The sequence below is a fragment of the Heterodontus francisci genome, chromosome 37 (genome assembly GCF_036365525.1).
Source record: "Heterodontus francisci isolate sHetFra1 chromosome 37, sHetFra1.hap1, whole genome shotgun sequence".
Lineage (NCBI taxonomy): Eukaryota > Metazoa > Chordata > Chondrichthyes > Heterodontiformes > Heterodontidae > Heterodontus > Heterodontus francisci.
In genome coordinates this window covers 16,614,638-16,628,825 of record NC_090407.1, presented here as the reverse complement: position 1 = coordinate 16,628,825, position 14,188 = coordinate 16,614,638, and the positions used below count along the sequence as shown (strand labels likewise).

Genomic DNA, 14,188 nt, shown 5'->3' with positions numbered 1-14,188 from the left:
ACCTTCCAAACCCATGATCTCTACCACCTAGAAGAATAAGGACAGCAGTTGCATGGGAACTAGGTGGGAATGTGAGTTGTGAGGAGGATGCAAGGAGGCTTGAAGGGGACTTGGACAGGCTAAATGAGTGGGCAAGAAAATGGCAGATGAAATATAATGTGAATAAGTGTGAAGTTATCAACTTTGGTAGACAAAATGGAAAGACAGAGTATTTCTTAAATGGTAAGAGGTTGGGAAGTGTTGATGTCCAAAGGGGCCTGGATGTCCTTGTTCATGAGTCACTAAAAGGTAGCAAGCAGGTGCAGCAAGCAATTAAGATCTAACATCTGCTCACAGTGGGGAGGGAACATCAGAGGGAGCTTCTCCACTGGCTCACTATAGTGAGCCTCCTAATGGATGGCCAAAGAGCTGCATAACCTCAATGGAAAGTTAGCTATTTTATGACCGAATAGGTGATTTGCCTTCCACGCAATGTATTTCAAGCCCATAATTCAAGGTGCATCGTGTTGGTAATCGTGGGGTTCTCCCCAGGACTGGATGTGACTAAAACATCAAACTCTTGTTTTCTGTTCATGCAGTGGCTATGATGCCATCAGCTATCCCCTGACACAATATGTGCCTGAATCTGAACAGGTGAAGGCTGGCAGTGCTGCATCAAGTAAATCTGGAATTACCACGGTCGGTTCATTCAGCATCAAAGACGGCGATGTGAATGAAGCTAAACTGGATTTTCTTGCAGCAATCGAAAACACGCGTGGCTCATTGTACGGTAAGAGCTGAAACACACATACATACATACAAATTAGGAGCAGGAGTAGGCCACTTGGCCCCTTGAGCCTGCTCCGCCACTCAATAAGATCATGGCTGATCTGATTGTCATCTTGACTCCATATTCCTGCCTTCTCCTGATAACCTTTCACCCCCTTGCTTATCAAGAATCAATCTACCTCTGCCTTAAAAATATTCAAAGGTTCTGTTTCCACTGCCTTTTGAGGGAGAGATTTCCAAAGACTCACGACCCTCTGAGAGAAAAAATTTCTCCTCATCTCTGTTTTAAATGGGCAACCCTTCAATGCATGCTAAGAGCTGAAACACACATGGTTCATTGCACAGTAAGAACTGAAACACGCGTGGCTCATTGAATGGTAAGAACTGAAACACACATGGTTCATTGCACGCTAAGAGCTGAAACACGCAGCCGAAACACATGTGGTTCATTGCACGGTAAGAGCTGAAACACAAGTGGCTCAGTCCTTGATAAGAACTGAAACATATGTGGCTCAACGCACGGTAAGAGTTGAAACACGCGTGGCTCATTGCACAGTAAGAGCTGAAACACGCATGGTTCATTACACGGTAAGAGCTGAAACACAGGTGGCTCAGTGCATGCTCAGAGCTGAAACATGCATGGCTTGTTGCACAGTAAGCGTTGAAACACGCATGGTTCATTGCATGGTAAGAGTTGATAAACACTTGAACAATGATTACTGCCAGGTATGTGCATGGGGCCTGTATTAAGCTGTGCCAGGGGCCCTCCATTACCCCCGTCAAATGACACATTGTTCGTGTATGAACCCGGAGAATGTCACCAGGCTATTCATCACAACCAAGCCATCTACTGTTCTCGCTCAGGGTTCATGCAAGGGTTCTTAGATAGCAATCAGGAATGGAGATTAACACACTCACCAAGGCCAACTGTAATGTGTCACGTGCCATTCTGACGAGTTCAGCACCATTGGAAATCAAACCTTACATCTTTCTGGTCTTTACAGTTTGAAGAGCTGCATATACCCATAAGTCATCAGGACCTGGGCATGTTTTTTAGTGTATTAATTAGAGTATGAATAAGATGGTCAGAAATGGCAGTTGGATGCTTTTAAGTTTTGCTGTTTATTTGTCTTCCTCTCACTCAGATAACTCTTTCCTCCTCCACTCTAATTTTGAACATTAAGCTATCTGATTATCATAATCAGACTGCTAGGATTGCTGCTTCTGTGCCTGATGGTAATGTTGCTTGGTGCATTGCTACTCCAGTCACTGCACATCATGATCAACATTCCTCCCTCAGCCAGTACCCAAAAACAAATTAATGATCCTTCATCTCATTGCTGTTTGTGGAATTTTTAGATACCTAGGCCCTAAGCTCTGGAATTCCTTCCCTAAACCACGGCCTCTCTCTCTCTCTCTGCTCCTTTAAGACGTTCCTTAAACCCTGCCACTTTAACCAAATATTAGGTCAGCTGCCCTAATATCTCATTATGTGGCTTGCTTTCACATTGGCATGATTTTCAGCTCCTGCCTGGAACGGAAGTGGAGGCAGGCGGGTTCTAAAAATAACGCCGCCAGCAGGCATACCAGTTCCCCGGCTCCATCCCGCTCCTGGGCCATTTTCACGGACGCAGGATGGGAACACAGCTTAGCTACCCGCCTGCACAGGTAGCCTATCAGGCTCTTAAGGCCAATTAAAGGAGACTGACTGGGATTTTCCAGTTGGCTTCCTGGTTCCTGCAGGCAGCTGGGGCCAGTTTAGCTGCCGGGAGGCAGCCTCCTGGCTGCCAGTCTGGGGGCCAGTGCTCCAAGCAGGTTTCGAGGCCCTCCCTGCCTGCCTGGGTGTAGCAGTATCTGCAGGCCACCTTTTAGAGGAGATTCCCCCCAACAGTGGTGGCCGGGCTGCAAAAGCCATTTTTTATTTAAACTATAAAAACAAGTTGGAGATAGATTGCCTCCATTTTGAAGTGCCCTCTCCCTCACTTATCTTCCATTGCATCCTGCTGCTGCTTTCAAGCTGGAAGGCTTCTGATTGGCCCTCCAGCTTCGAGAGCCCACCCACCATCCTTAATTGGAAGTGAGCCCACCCTCTGGTCATTAATTGCCTGCTCTGGGGAAGATTACATTGAGTGACTGTTTCCCACATGGGGCGGGGTTCAGAAGCCTGGAGAGAAAATCCTGCCCATTATATCTGATAATGCTCCTGTGAGGTGCCCAGGAACATTTTACTATATTAAAGACACTTTTAAAATGCAAGTTGTTTTTACCCAGACAATATGTATCTTTAAATTTTAACACCCATCGCTCACCCTCTGTTTTGCAATTTTGGAGGCCAAGAGCACAATAGCATAGCTCATAAATGTTTACAATTCATTGGATAATGCTTGCCCATCATTAAAATCTGCTTTAAACACACCTGCCCAAATATGGATAGAGATCTTCAGTGTCCACCATCACATCTGGTCAATAATCCTGAGAGTACAGGTGGACAACAGGGACCCAGTGGAATGACTGCACTGCCCATTCCCTGAACCCCAACCTTTCCACTTCTATCTGAAATTGGACAGTAACGGGATGGAAAATCCAGCCCATGGCATCCAGTGGAGCTCCACAGTGTCCTGTGCATATGTGACTTCAATCACTTCCCTTCCCCATTGCATATTTATTTTAAACTGGTATTGGTGGTCTCGGGAGATGAATTAAACTCATTCCCAGATGGTCCAGTGATGGTTGTTGATTATTCAGCTCTCTAAGGCTCCATTGAGCTAATTGATCCTGCACCTCAATAGGAAAAGTTGGTATCCATAGTTCAAGATGGTTTATTGCTGATTGTGCGTATAATGCTGGTATCACCAGCATTACACACTCCCGCACTTCGACTCGAACACCCCATGCACACTTCGGTCAACTCTGCCGATAAAATGGCAGCATCTTTATCCATGTTTCTTTACAGCTATTTGAACTAAGTGCACTATTGAAAAGTTGCCTATGCTATTTTAGATCTAATAGAAAGAAAGAAAGAAAGCTTTAAATTTATATAACGCCTTTCACGACCACAGAACGTCTCAAAGCATTTTACAGCCAATGAAGTACTTTTTGAAGTGTAGTAATTGTTGTAATGTAGGAAATGGCTAGCAATGTAATTGAGTGGGAGGTGGGAGGACTCCTACTTCTTGGTCACTTCGGGTGAATGACGTTGAGGCACAGAACAGGCTCGAGGAGCTAAAAGGCCGACTCCTGTTGCTGTGTTCATTCTTATATTTCATGATCTGTGTGCATTTACACCCTAGAGGTTTGGGAACTGTGAGCCCTTAGGGGTTTGGGGAAGTGGTGCCTATGCAACCTGAGAGCTGCGCATGTCTGGAGTGCCTGGAGAAGTATAGGAGGTGTATAAATTTGGATAGTCCCTGGATAGCCCCTGGGGGTTGTGTGTGTCTGGAAATTTGGTGGTGGGGGGGTTGGGTTAACATGTATCTGCTTTGTCCCCTGAAATTCATTGGTAGGACATCAGTTTCTGACTTAGATCTAGATGATTTTCCTTCATAAATCAGAGACTTAAACGCAGATTCTCATCCATAGTGAATAGACCCATGCAGAATTACTTTAATTTTGTGATCGTGGAGCATGTCTTTCCCCTTGCCCTTTCAAAACAGCACCAGTACCACATATAAGATAGAAAGAACTTGCATTTCTATAGCACCTTTCATGTCCTCAGGACATCCCAATGCACTTTACAGCCATTGAAGTAGTTTTGAAGTGTGGTTAGTCACTGTTGTAATCTAGGGACGTTTCCTTTGTCATCTTAATTCTGAAAGACTTAGTTGAATATTTTCACACTGTATTCTCCAAAGCAGAGTTGGTTAGTTCCACGAAGCCTTTGTGAGCTGGCTAATTAACCGTTACCATTTGAGCTGCTGGAATGGTGCTCCAATGACTTACCTGAATCCACCCTACCTCTGCTCCCTCTGGCCTACCCTACACAGCCACAGTCCTCTGTTGTTAGAACCTGGAGGATTTTTAATAGGAACCTGAATGTGAAACGTGGCACTAAACATGTCCCAGCATATGCCAGAGTGTGGGGATGTTTAGCATCACAGCGGTGATTGAGAAAAATAATTGGTAATTAGCCCTGCTGAAGGCTGGAGTCATTTTTTATCACTATATCAGCTTTTAGTTACACTCTGCTTTTGCTTGTTTTAATATTTAAAAAAATTAGTGAACACATCTTGTTCCATTTACTCTCGGCAAGTAACGTACAGTTGTGGTTTACACGTGTATAAGCGCAGTTTATTTTTTCATGCATCTTTGTGCCATGCTAGGGTTTGAAAACTTTGCCCCACACGCGAGCAAAGCTGCAGCTCGTGACCATCTCGACAACAAACGGGCGCAGTGAACTGAAGTGTATCCGGTAACCTTGCATTCCACCCACAGTTTTTCCAGCCTGATCCTGAAAGAGTACTGAAGATTGTAATAAGAGCTAAGGACGGCAGAGGGCAGTGAAGACACAGGACAGACTGCACCGCTCCACAGCAGAGAAAGTGGCAAAGCCTACTTCTGTCCAACATGATGGGGAGGCAAGACAGGGAAAGAAGGTGATGGGGTGGGTGAGGTGGGGGATGGTGCAGCAAAGAGGTGTGACCGTGTATCTGCACCGGTTCTGTGCTTTTGGCCTGAGAACGTGTAATTTTTGGTGTTAACTTATACGGTTCTTGACCTTTGTCAGGAGTTGCAAACAGATTTGGAAAGAGACTGTGGAGGGAGCACTGTGTACCTGTGGTGTTGAGGTGGACTTTTGTTACCTCCTGGCACTTTTCGGATGCTTCTGTTCAGCTACATTCATGGCACGAGTATCATGAGAAGCCAGACAGGATGATGGTGAGGAGAGTGAGGCACATCAGAAAGTGTAATCATGAGGATTTTTTTTATTCTTTCATGGGATGTGGGTGTCACTGGCAAGCCCAGCATTTGTTGCCCATCCCTAATTGCCCTTGAACTGAGTGGCTTGCTAGGCCATTTCAGGGGGCAGTTAAGAGTCAACCACATTGCTGTGGGTCTGGAGTCACATTTCGGCCAGACCAGGTAAGGACGGCAGATTTCCTTCCCTAAAGGACATTAGTGAACCAGATGGGTTTTTACGACAATCGATGATAGTTTCATGGCACTATTACTGAGACTAGCTTTCAATTCCAGATTTTAAAAATTAATTTATTGAATTTAAATTCCACCGGCTGCCATGGTGGGACTTGAACCCATGTCCCTAGGGCATTAGCCTGGGTCTCCAGATTACTAGTCCAGTGAGATTACCACTATGCCACCGTCTCCCCACATTACATCAGTATGTGCATTTCTGGAGTTTCAGTATTTTCAATTCACCTATGTTACTTTGTACTCACCCGATCTCTGTATCCTTCTCCAGCCCCACAACCCTATGAGATGTCGGCACTTCTCCAAATCTGGCCTCTTGATCATCCCCAATTTTCATCACTCTACCATTGGCGGCTGTGCCTTCAGCTGCCTAGGCCCCACATTATAACGGTGACTACACTTCAAAAGTACTTTGAGACATTCGGAGGTTGTGAAAGACGGTGTATAAATGCAAGTCTTTTTTTAAACTCTGGAATTCTTTCCCTAAACCTCTACCTCTTCTACTTTAAGACACTCCAAAACCTGCCTCTTTGACCTAGTGTTTTGTCACCTGTCTTGATATCTCATTATGGGCTTGGTGTTCATTTTTGTTTGATAATTTTCCTGTGAAGCGCCTTGGAATGTTTTACTACATTAAAGATGCTATATAAATGCATGTTGCTGTATGTTTTTTAAAATTCCCTCCCCTCCCCACCTTTGCACAAGATTCTGGCTTTTGATGGGTAGAGTACCACAAACCGTGGCAGGTCTCTGGTATCTCAGTCAAGTGGCCATTTGTAATCCCAGAGAGTGGGAGTTGACAGGCTATTTGACTGTAGAAGGCATCATACAGAATTCTATCTCCCCCAAAACCCCCACACCACCCTTCTTGCACCTACACGTCCAGTTTATAGCAACAGTTACTGTACAGCCAGAGTTTTTATTTCCCTGTGTGTGGGGAGACAATCTCACTTCCAAATATTGACCCACTTCTGCCTCCCCCTCATCGTGCTCCATGGCGCAACATCCTAAAGACAATGTCAATTACAAAAAGAAACAGTGCCATTATTGCTGAAGGTGTACTACACAGCAACAAAAACAATGTGCCAGTAAGTTTCCTACATTACAACAGTTACTACACTTCAAAAAGTGCTTAATTGGTTGTTTTGGAAGTCCAGAGATTGTGAAAGGCACTATAAAAATGCAGGTCTTTCTTTTCGAATGAAAGATAAAATACAGAATTCTCAAGACAGTACATCGTGAGACCTGCCCCCAACAGACACTAACTCAGTGACCTTAACGATCTCTTCAAATTCCGTCTTGGATAACAGTTTGAAAACCTCTACTGGATAGCAATTAGGAGCAGGAATCCTGGTGAAATTTCCCCCTCCTTTGTCCATGTACACCGAAGCCAATTGTAAGGTCCCTACTGCTGACCCCAGCTGAGATCATCTACCTCAGCATACACCAGGGATCAAATCTGGTAACAGTTTATGCTGCAGACTCATGTCTACTGAGGACAAGGTTAAGGCTGCTGGAAATCAATCAACTAACAAGCCCTAACACCTTGTGTAATCTCCCAAATCCGAAAAGGTACAACGTGCTGTTTATAAATCTTCTTAGCCCTGGCAGCTATCGGGGGAAAGGAAGACCTGTCGCCCTCAGCCCCATTCAGATCCCATGTTCTGAAGGACAAGTTAACCTAGTTCCATTGAAGAAAAAGATTACGTCAACTGGTTACTTTTATATTTGATCCTTCTTTCTGATTGCTGTATCTGCTAGTTTTGCAGTCTGCTTGGCAGGATGATCAATACTCATCCAGAGCCAGCATTCGTGGCTGTAACACAGATTGGCAGGGACTGCAGCAGACAGGACAGGGTAGTCCACAGTGGTTGCTCTAGTTGCATCTATGCACAAGACAGTAATTGTTAGCCTAGCGCAAGTGCCAGATTCTTACTGATTAGTTGCACTATTGTATACACCGTCCCTGTAAGTTCGCCAGCTTTTTTAAAAATTGTTTTCAGCATGTGGGTTGTGCTGGAAAAACCATGTTTTTATTGCCCATGGTGGACCACCTTTTAGAAACCACAGCCGTTCTTAAGTTGATGGTACTCCCGCAATGGTGTCAGATAGGGAACTCCAGGATATTGACCCAGCGGCGATTATGTGTCCTTATTCATGGTGTGACTTCAGGAGAACTTGAAAGTGATGGCATTTCCGCAATCTTACTGCTCTTGTTGTTCTTGGTGGTTGAGGTTGTGGGGCTGGGAGGTGCTGTTGAAATAAGGTTGGCGAGTTGCTGCAGTGCATCTTGTACATGGTACATTCTGCAGCCAAAGTGCATCAGTGGCAGAGGGGATGCATGCTGAATCCAGTGGCAAGGTGCTGATCAAGTAGACTGCACTACTGATGGTGAATACTCCATCTCATTACAAAGTCAATCCTCCAAAATTCTGGAGTTGAATGGTCCTTTTTCATCCACCCTCATTTGTTTTGAACATTTTCAGTTTCTCTGAATTTTATATCTCTCTACGCATTTTGCAGACAGGAGATCCTTTTGTGGTTTCCGTACTGTAAAACCAATTGTGAGAAGGAGTGGCTGGCTTTTTGGCAAAGTCAGGGAGTTTCTATATTTGATATATTCTGTGTGAACTCCATGACCTAGAATACAACACAACTTGCTATTCCACTGCCCCTCACACCCACCCCTACATATTCTTGTTAAGAACATACACACTCTCACATAACATTCGCACTCACGCAACACTGTCATATTCACATATAACACTTACATATCACACACCCAACACTCACATAACACACACACACCACACAACACTTAACACTCGCAACATGCAACACACACACACAAGCTCGCTTGCTCTCACATATGCTTTCACACACACTCACATGCGCTATCCAGTAGCTCACTGGGTGAAAATCACGAATAGGACCCTGGCATATTTTTTTCTTCCCTAGCTCAGGACTACTGCTATCACTTATTAGCACACCAACTACTGCTTTAGCTGAGATTAGCTAATTCATCAAAGAACAGGATGCAATTTAGATCTCTCCTTGTCTGAATTGTTAATTTTGTAAATTTTCAAATAGTGCTTTCATCTTAATTATTTATCAAAGTTTCTTGCCCGAGCTGAAATGCAGACTATTTTCCCCCAGAGTAAAATTACGGAGTTCCTTTTCATCCAGGTTTTGCATTCTACAGATACGGAGACACATAGAATGGGCCCCCTCAGATTATAGCATTAGAGAGTCCTCCCTCCTCCTTGCATCCTCTCTGAGTTTGAAATCGAGGGTAGATTTTCTGCTCATTGACTATGAAAAGGTGGATAATTAAACCCTATGAAACATTGTGCCATCTCCTACTCGAATGCATTCTCTCCTGGGATCTCCCAATTGTGGAACTCTCCACCACCCTCCATCCTCCTCTCCCCTACAACCTACACACTTTTAGACCCTAAGTTTAGCATCACCTTATCACTTCTTCCTTGTCTTCTCTCCTAGTCTTTTCATCCTTGGCCATATCCTGTATCACAACCTTGGTGCCTCTCAATTTAATTATGAACAATAATCCAAAGTCCTTCACAGATATCGTCAGCTATAGACAGCTCTGTTAAGGGAGATCAGGCCAGCTTGACATTGCTGATATACCACAAGTTAGTGTTAACAGAGGGCAGGCTGACCTGGACAGAAACAGGTTGACTCAAACTATCAATAAACTCAAATTACAAGAAACTCTGATTTGAGCCAATTTAACCATACTGGGCCAAATCCAGAGTTCTATTGAGTTTCATTTGTTGTGTTTAAATAGCTACTGCTTGGACTGTGTTTTCCTGTCCTAGAATAGTTACAAAACTTCCTTCATATAAACTTGGGAGTTCTATGAGTTATGTCAGAATGCTATCCCTTGCACGGGTACTGAGTGGTGGGTAAGCATAGTATTCTTTCACCCCCAGAACCTGGATTCAAATCCAACCCAAACTGCTGGGATGAAAGTCTCTCTATGATTATCTGACTCCTGAATGAACTGAGCTTGGGCAGTCTCAGCCCAGTTCTGAGTTGGTGTGGGTGCACAGCACACAAAACATCTTGAATGTCGCTCAAATTAACATTCTGAAATGAAGAGCGGCTCGTGTGGGAACTGGAAGTGTCAGGCTGATGCAGTAGGAGGTGCCATTCTGAGGTTGGGAGAAGGGTGGAGACACATTGCTGGTAGCAGGCTTGGCAGTACTTGATACAGGCATCAGTTGCCAACAATGGGGCATCTTCCATCCTCAGTGCTGATATCTCACACCTTGATTAGCGCAAACTTTGGCACCACCCCTCACACCTACCCCACCCGCAACACAATAAAAATTCAGTTGAAATACAAAATAAAGGGAAAAAGTGCTAGAAACGCACAGCACCAGAAAGCAGCAAAGATTCAAGCAGATTCACAGTACTTTGTCTGAGCTCCCAAAATGTTAAGCTGCAGCATGTAATGAAATGTATTTTCATGAACATGCAAATTCCATATTTAGTCATCAGAAGTCTGTGGGACAGCTGAAATTTTAAAAGTATTTTCTGAAGGACCTTCTACACTGTTCCAGATCTGAACTGAATAAATAGGCAACTTTAAGCAGCTATAAAAAAAAAATCCAGTAACTTGACTAGACAAAGCAGATAGGACAGTTATATATTGCAGCCCTAGTGTTCCTTCTGTATTGATTTGTGCACTTATGGAACAGCACTTGATGTATTAACCATGCTGAAGTGCACCAGAAATAGAAGTGGAAGCACAAGTGAATAATGCATTTGGATGGGAGAGACACCGCAAGCATGTCGACAGAGTGTTGCTTTATGGGTCTGCAGAAAGCAGCTGCACTTAAAAAAAAAGAAAATCACACAATTGTGACTTTTCCTGGAAGACCTTGCAACGTAAAACATTGTTCACTGGATTAAAAAAAATTGTGTCAGCCAATCCCACATAGAATTTATTTTCAATGTACAAGTCCTTTTGTATTGCAGTTGCTTTTTCACTACTTGGATTGCTTGTTAGTTTGCAGATGCCTCAGTGGCTAAGAAAACCTTTGAGAATTGCTTTGAGGTTTATATTTTTCCTTCATGTTCCTTTCTCCATGTCTGTTTTCTCTTGATTTTATTTTGTTATCCCGCATCCTTAGCATGTGCTAGGTGCCATTCGAAGAAAAGCAATGAAGTTCTGGCCAATATTTACCCCTTAATTAACATCACTAAAACAGTTAGCTGGCCATTATTACTTTGCTGTTCGAGGGATCTTGCTGTGCACAAATTGTTTGCTGTGTTTCCTACATTATAACAGCGATTACACTTTAAAAGTACTTCATTGGCTATAAAGTGTTTTGGGGCATCCTGAGGTTGTGAAAGGTGCTATAGAAATGCAAGCCTTTCTTATCTTTTCTTGCAGCCACTGCCAGTGTAGCACTGAGCCATATGATCAGAAGATGCCTAATTTGATCCCCAGTCTGCACTGAGTTAACTACTTATTTAGCTGGATCACTGGGCTTGGCTACAATGCTTTCCACCAGTGAATAAGTGGATAAAATACTCACTGTCTAAGCTCAGTGAAGAATGGTCACATAGAACAAGATAGCAGAGGGCTACCTGTGCTTGAGACTGCTCTGGAGGAAGAAAAAATTAGATCCTCTTTCCCAGTGGCAGTATTCCAGGAGGGAAGAAGTGGTGGAACGGGTACTAATGACAGCCTATATATGTATCACTGGCAGCTTTGTGGAGGTTCTTTCTTGACTGCTGAGCTTGTTAGTTTCAAAACTTCTGCTTTAGAGGATTAACAAATTTTGTAGCCTTTGAATCTGGTCTGAATTTATCTGGATGCTTGTCCCCAGTGAATTACGTGTGGGGAATTTTAGATAGCTCTTGATGAATGTTGCTGTGCTGATGAAGGGCGTTTAAACAGAATTAGGTCCGATAAGAGCTTCAGCAAGAGGACTGAAGGCAGCACATCCGTCTCCAGACAGCCTTAGCAGCTTGCAGACTGCAGCCGCTGGTACCCTCACAAGGAGACAGGAGATGCTGACTGTGTCAACAGTCTGCCAGAAAATACTTTATTGATCTTTTTACTGGCACAAACCTGTACTTAGGTCTATAGCATAAGGCTGTTCTATAAATATTTTATGTAGCTTAAAATAATGGAGTTCTTAAAAGGGCGATGTCACCATTTCAGGAGACAAGACAATCAGAGGAGCTGCAAGCAATTCCTGTCACAGTAAGAGTATGCAGCACAATATCTTTAATGCAAATAACCTGCAGGTGTCTGCTTGGCTCAGTTGGTAACATTCTGCTCTATGTGTTAGTAGGTTGTTCAGTTTTCACTTCCAAGACCTGAGCACATAATCTAGGCTGACACTGCAGTGCAGCTCTGACAGCACCGACATTGTCAGAGGGTGCTGTCTTGCTGATATGTTGGCCTGAATCTCAGTCTGCCTGTTCAGTTGGACAGTGTAATGTCAACATTTACCCACTCCTCCCCACCATCACTCACATCAACAAAAACAGATTAACTGGCCATTTATCTACTGTGTGTAAAATGACTATCATGCTTGCCCACATAACGAGTCACTGCACTTAAAAGTAATTCACTATATGTGAAGTGCATTAAGACTTTTCTGAGCAATTATTATGCTGAGTGCTATTTTTCAATTGAGAAACCACCAAAGTTGAAAAAGGAGAAGATGAGCTAAACCCAGAAGAGGTGAGGCCAGGCTTGGGTTTAAAAGCTTGAGAATTGGAAGAAAGAAAAAAAGAACACATTTAAAAAGCACCCTTCACTACCTCAGGATGTCCCAAAATGCTTTTTAACTACTGTTTAAGTGTAGTCACTGTTATAATATAGGAAACATAGCTGCCAAATTGCACACAGCAAGATCCAACAAACAGAAATGAGATAAATGACCAGATAATGTTTTGGTGATGTTGGTGCAGGGATAAACAGTGGCCAGGACACCAGGTAGAACCTCTCTGCTTTTCTTTGAAGAGTGCAATGGGATCTTTTACATCCACCTGAAAGGGCAGAAAGGGCCTTGGTTTAATGTTTCATCCAAAAGAAGACACCTCCAACATTTCAGCACTCCCTCAGTACTGGACTAAAATGTCAGCCTAGATTATGTGCACAAGTCTTGGAGTGGGCTTGAACCCACAACTTTCTGACTCCAAGGCAGAATGCTACCACTGAGCCACAGCTGACACCTAGGAGAACATTAGACTAAGAGAGGTGAGGAGTACCATGGTTTTAAACTTCAGCAGAGGCTGGTGAAAATAAGGGAGATTTAGTTATATAGGATCTTTGCAGATGAGAGTGGGACTAGGGTGGGGAATTTCGAAGCCAGGAATTCCGGTGCGTAGCTCTGGTTGGGGACCCAGCGTATCAGTGAGTTGTGATGCATGATGTGAGATGAGACATATTTTCCTTACCAAAGAAGTCTGTGGGCCTACCAAAGCAAGCAGCCTTCAGAGAGGGAAAAATGTGATTAAAATTCTTTTGGATCAGCTTTCTGCCCCGAGGCGGATTGGAGCAGTGTTCGGATGAGAGTGCATAGAGGTCCATTTCCATGGTGAAATTTCCACTGGCATGATCCCAAAGAAGTACTCCCAAGTGGCAGTGCTACTTGCTGTACCCCTGCTAAAGAGCTGCCCTCTCACTGACCCCACAAAGTCAATCAGGGGTCAGTATCGGAGAGCAGCAATGCAACTGCCCACAGTGGAATTTCAGGATCTAAGGGTGCACAAGTCCTGGCATGGAGCTTCAGCCCAAAACCTTCTGACTCAGAGGGTGACCCACTGAACCATGCTTACACTGCGTTACTGTAGAAAAACTGCCTCTGAGCATCATTCACAAGGCCTTAAGCTGCCTGTTTTAGTTTTTCTGATTTTTGTGCCTGGTTTACTGATGTTATTTCACAGAAAAATGTACTTCTTGTTTCTACTGGTATAAGATTATCCTGTGGTCAGCAATCTCTCTAACGGTGGGACCTAACATGAGATACATCTCTCTTGTTTGACTAAGTTATTTTGCCTTTCTGCAATATGTCCATAACTAAATAGAACTGATTGTTAGTAATTCACAGTTAGCTTTGCCACAGCAGATTTATGAAGCTTGTAGGGGTGGCAGGATTGGTAGTGATGGAAGGAGTCTTACTTGAAGCCCAGTACTGTTTCCCAAAAGAGAAAACCTGGTGCCTCTGTGCACTGACATCATGAACATTCACAGATTCATCCTGCAAGCCAGCAGAGAGCAGGCGAA

The 14,188-nt window shown here is 43.8% G+C and overlaps 1 protein-coding gene across 7 annotated transcripts in view; it reads left to right on the top strand.

Moving 5' to 3' along the window:
• The window catches only part of LOC137352084 (MORN repeat-containing protein 1-like), a 171,695-nt gene that overhangs the window by 41,363 nt on the left and 116,144 nt on the right, over positions 1 to 14,188 (top strand). For all 7 annotated transcript variants that reach the window (XR_010969634.1, XR_010969633.1, XM_068017165.1 and 4 more), the window contains one exon: positions 579 to 769. Coding sequence is in view for 5 of the 7 variants with exons in the window: in XM_068017165.1 (XP_067873266.1) it covers positions 579 to 769 (191 nt within the window). In the remaining 2 variants the exon portion in view is untranslated. The remainder of the gene's footprint in view (positions 1 to 578; positions 770 to 14,188) is intronic.